Source organism: Lathyrus oleraceus, chromosome 5 (assembly GCF_024323335.1).
Source record: "Lathyrus oleraceus cultivar Zhongwan6 chromosome 5, CAAS_Psat_ZW6_1.0, whole genome shotgun sequence".
Lineage (NCBI taxonomy): Eukaryota > Viridiplantae > Streptophyta > Magnoliopsida > Fabales > Fabaceae > Lathyrus > Lathyrus oleraceus.
This window is the reverse complement of record NC_066583.1, coordinates 583,958,118-583,962,304: the sequence shown is the minus strand read 5'-3', so window position 1 is coordinate 583,962,304 and position 4,187 is coordinate 583,958,118. Positions and strand designations below refer to the sequence as shown.

Here is a 4,187-nt window from a genome sequence, read left to right as displayed (position 1 = left end):
GCTAAGAATCCGAATGACACGTCCAAACCATTGGGGCGCATCAATTTGTCATACAAAAACCTAATATAAAAACATCATTAACACCTCTTTTGAAACATAAAGTAAACCGGATTAACATAAAGTAAACATCATTAACATAAGTTGTTTAATTAATAAAACAAAGTAGACCGGATTTATAAATAGTTAGATCAAATTAAGAATGTAACAACTTCCATGAATATATGTCATATAATTGTATATTACCTCTTTTCTTGAAACCGTGGACTCGGTATGCCGTGGAATCGCATTATCTTTTGATTTGGATTTTGTGGGAGTCTATTTAACATAACCAAGGAAAATATGTAAGTAAAATTTTAAGCATAAATTTTAAACTTTGAATATACACATTAAAGTTAACATAAGTTTTAAGCATACCTCATATCCTACGCATATGAGGTTTGTCGGCCATGCAACAAACGAACCTACTGCTTCGTGCACCGTTGTTGCATCCGAATCATCGTTAGGATATGGTAATGCTGCATTCGGCTCAACTGCAATATCAACTGATACCTTCAAACATCCAGCAGGGAGCTCTCTAGTGTGGAGTAATACTCCGCTAACGTTATGCACTTTTCCCTTGCCAACCATCCGATAGTATGGTGACGACAAATACAGCTGACAATGGGAAATGCCCTAAAACCAATAATGCCCTAAAACCAACAATTCCCCTAATTTTTTTCTTCTCATTACATCATTTGAATCCTAAAGAATTTGTGCTAAGACAGATAAATCCTTAATAACAGTAATTTTCTCCGCTTCATGTTTATATAACAATTTATTATTTTACAGGATTAATATCAGTAATTATGAGAATATGTGATCAAATTAGTTGGTGGCCAAATTTTACAACAGCTACACCATACTTTCTTACTTTCCCCTTCCCTTATTCATAAAAATTGAGGTCCACTACATATGATGTTACATGGAATAGTGACCGCACATCCAACATATCATAACAAACAATACCAATCTTATTTATCATTACAGTTATTGATGCACTTTGAATTTGCAGGGGGTCTAAAAACCCACAATATCAGCCCACATTTACCATTGTGGCGAGTCTAAAAACTACCTTGTTTATCTGCCATAGCGGTCATTGTGCCACTATTTGATAACACTATGTAGGATTAAGAAGCTAAACAACAGGAATATGATGAAACCATGGAATTAATTGATGCTGGTGTGATGAGTTTCGTTTGAAAATTTAAACCCTTTGACTGTTTGGTTTAATGCAATACAAGACTGGTAGACTAATAATATTACAATAAAGGATTTCAACTAAACACGTGGGGTGCATTATAGCAGACACAGACATATGCAACCGATTAAATGAGCTATAACTCTATGACACATGGGGTATGTTTCTCATCCACCCTTATAAATCTAAACTAAGCTCTCATAAACAAACACACGTATCCACAACAATGTTCATAGAGGGTTTAATCCGTCTCATGATAATAACATCAGCAATCATTGACATTTTCTAATATCAAATACACACACTTTCTTAATGAACCAAAAAGAGAGAAAACTAAAAAGATTTTGCCAAGAAATAAATTACTAAAAAGATATGCTCAAGACAAAAAGACAATAGAATGATGCAAATCACCAAATAATAGTCATGATTCACACACTCTAGGGGAAACAAAATAACCCTCATAAAATTCATCTATCATTATTTTATTTCAATTAAAAAAAAGCATACCACAAAAATAAAAAGATAGATCTAAAATCTTATACAGAAAAGTTCAGTAACCCATTCCGAAATTGTATCAACTACCCAATTAAAAAAAAACCTAAATTGAAGAAACGTCACCGTTTAAACGAAGATCATTATCGCAATCGAATCCGCATCCACACTGAGGGCATTCAAGGAAATTCTCAGCCCCAAAACTAGCAGAAGTAATACCCACAGAAAAATCAATATCATCACCACTCCGAGAAACCTCCACAATACTGAGCCACAAAATCACAATCTTGACGGAAATACCCTTGAGTTTATAAAGCTTATTCTCAGAAATCACGCCAGAGATAGTAGACTTGTAACTAAGCGTGTAACTTTCAATAGTGAAACTACAACTTTTTTCGAAGAACACTGAAAATTGCCCCGTTTCTCTGTTCAACGTGTACCCAATCGCGCCTTTCGGAAGAAGACCCATCGGGAAACCGTATTCCATGAGAAGATCATAAGCTGATAGATTGTTCTGTTGAATCAATGCATGCGATGATGTTGATGACGACGACAACGATGGTGATGATAGTGTTAGAGAGATTAACAAAATCAACATCAATTTAATTGAACACATCGTAGCGAAATCGAAAGTTGATTTTGATTTGTAAATTTGGTTAAAGGGGCACTTTAGAAGAGTTCAATTTTTGGGTTGTTTTTGTTTTTGTTGTTTGAAGATGCGGTGGATATCAAGGTGGAGATTCTTCTTATGTTTATGCTTTTGGTAGGTTAGGAAAAGTTTAAAATAAATCAAAAATATATAAATTAAATATGGTTGTTTGTTGCAAGCTTATAAATAATATTTAATTCTTCTTATGAAGCGGAGAAATGACAGCTGAAAATAGAAGTCTGAAATTTAATTTTAATTAGACCTTAGACAGCGCTTTTGTGGAAAGCGCTTTCTAAGATATGCCTTAGACAGCGCTTTCCAAAAGCGCTTTCTAAACCCCCACCTTAGACAGCGCTTTTGGTTTTATTTTTTTTTTAATTGAAAGACTTTAAACAGCGCTTTCTCAAAAGCGCTGACTAAGGTCTATATTTAAAAGCGCTTTCTAAAAGCGCTGTCTAAGGGGGGGTCTTAGACAGCGCTTTCTAAAAGCGCTGTCTAAGACCCCCCCTTAGACAGCGCTTTCATTATTTTTTTAGAACATTTTCCGTGTTTTATTTTTATTTTAACCTTAGACAGCGCTTTCTTTTAAAAGCGCTGTCTAAGATGCGCTGTTAAAAAACCTTTTTGGCGTAATGTTTTCTATTTTTTATGATTTATTTTGTGTTTTGGTAGTTTTAGAAAATTCCGCAAAAATTCTCAAAATTCTTAATTGACGTTATTAGATTAATTTTTGTGTTTTTGTATTTTTTGTATTTTATTTTAATCGTTTTTTTCGTATTTCAATTGTTTTTACTTAATAGGGACATTGTCGATATTTTTCTATTTGTTGCTGCATTGCTGAATTAGTTGTGTTTTCTCATTGTTTGTTGATTTTTTTTCTTTTCTATTGAGTTTAACATGGCTGACCAAAGAACCCTCAGAGAACTTGTGGCCCCGGATGTTAATTATAATGCTTTATGTATTGAATTTCATGTTGTTGTTGTACCTTTCAAATTGAAATCTGGTTTAATACACTTGTTGTCAAGGTTTAATGGTTTTGCAGGTGAGGATCCGCATATGCATCTAAAGGAATTTCAGATTGTATGTTCTACATCATTGAGGCCTCAAGGAATTATTCAAGATCATGTCAATCTTAGAGCATTTCCATTCTCACTACAAGGTGCTGCAAAAGATTGATTATATTATCTTGAGCCAAATTTTATTACAAGTTTGAATAATATGAAGAAAATCTTCTTAGAAAGATTTTTCCCTGCTTCAAGAGCTTCTTCATTCAGAAAAGAAATATATGGTCTTAGTCAGGTTGAAATGGAATCATTGGCCGAATATTGGGAGAGATTCAAGCAGTTAGTGCCAAGTTGTCCTCACCACCAGATTTCAGAACAATTTCTAATACAATACTTTTATGAGGGATTTCTACCAATGGAAAGAAACATTTTAGATGCTTCTAGTGGTGGAACACTTGTTGATAAGACTTCACTCAACTCCCGACAGTTCACAACAAGGGATAATTTTGTGGTCAAAGCAAAAGGTGTGAATGAGATTCAGGTTTCTTCTTCCAACAAAGCTCTAGAAACCAGAGTTGATGAACTTACCTCTTTAGTGAAACAATTGATGCTACCCCTACCACCACTACCATATAACCCTCCCCAAGTAACCACCTTTATACCTTTCGGACCTTCACTTGAGGAACTTGTCAAGCAAATGGCTGTGAACAATCTCCAATTTCAGCAACAAACAGATTCCGGTATTCAGACTTTGCAGACACAAATTGGACAACTTGCCACTTCAATGAATGTCATTCAGCAAGCC

The 4,187-nt window shown here is 34.4% G+C and overlaps 1 protein-coding gene across 1 annotated transcript; it reads right to left on the bottom strand.

The window, feature by feature from the left end:
• Positions 1-1,689: 1,689 nt before the first annotated feature.
• Positions 1,690-2,506, bottom strand: LOC127086679 (uncharacterized). Its single transcript, XM_051027473.1, has one exon. It carries the CDS (start codon positions 2,343-2,345, stop codon positions 1,836-1,838), a length of 510 nt encoding a protein of 169 aa, XP_050883430.1. The 5' UTR covers positions 2,346-2,506; the 3' UTR covers positions 1,690-1,835.
• Between the last annotated feature and the right edge of the window lie 1,681 nt (positions 2,507-4,187).

Bases quoted from the DNA above. Each gene is read 5' to 3' on its own strand.
- LOC127086679 (XM_051027473.1), bottom strand. From the start codon at position 2,345: ATGTGTTCAATTAAATTGATGTTGATTTTGTTAATCTCTCTAACACTA.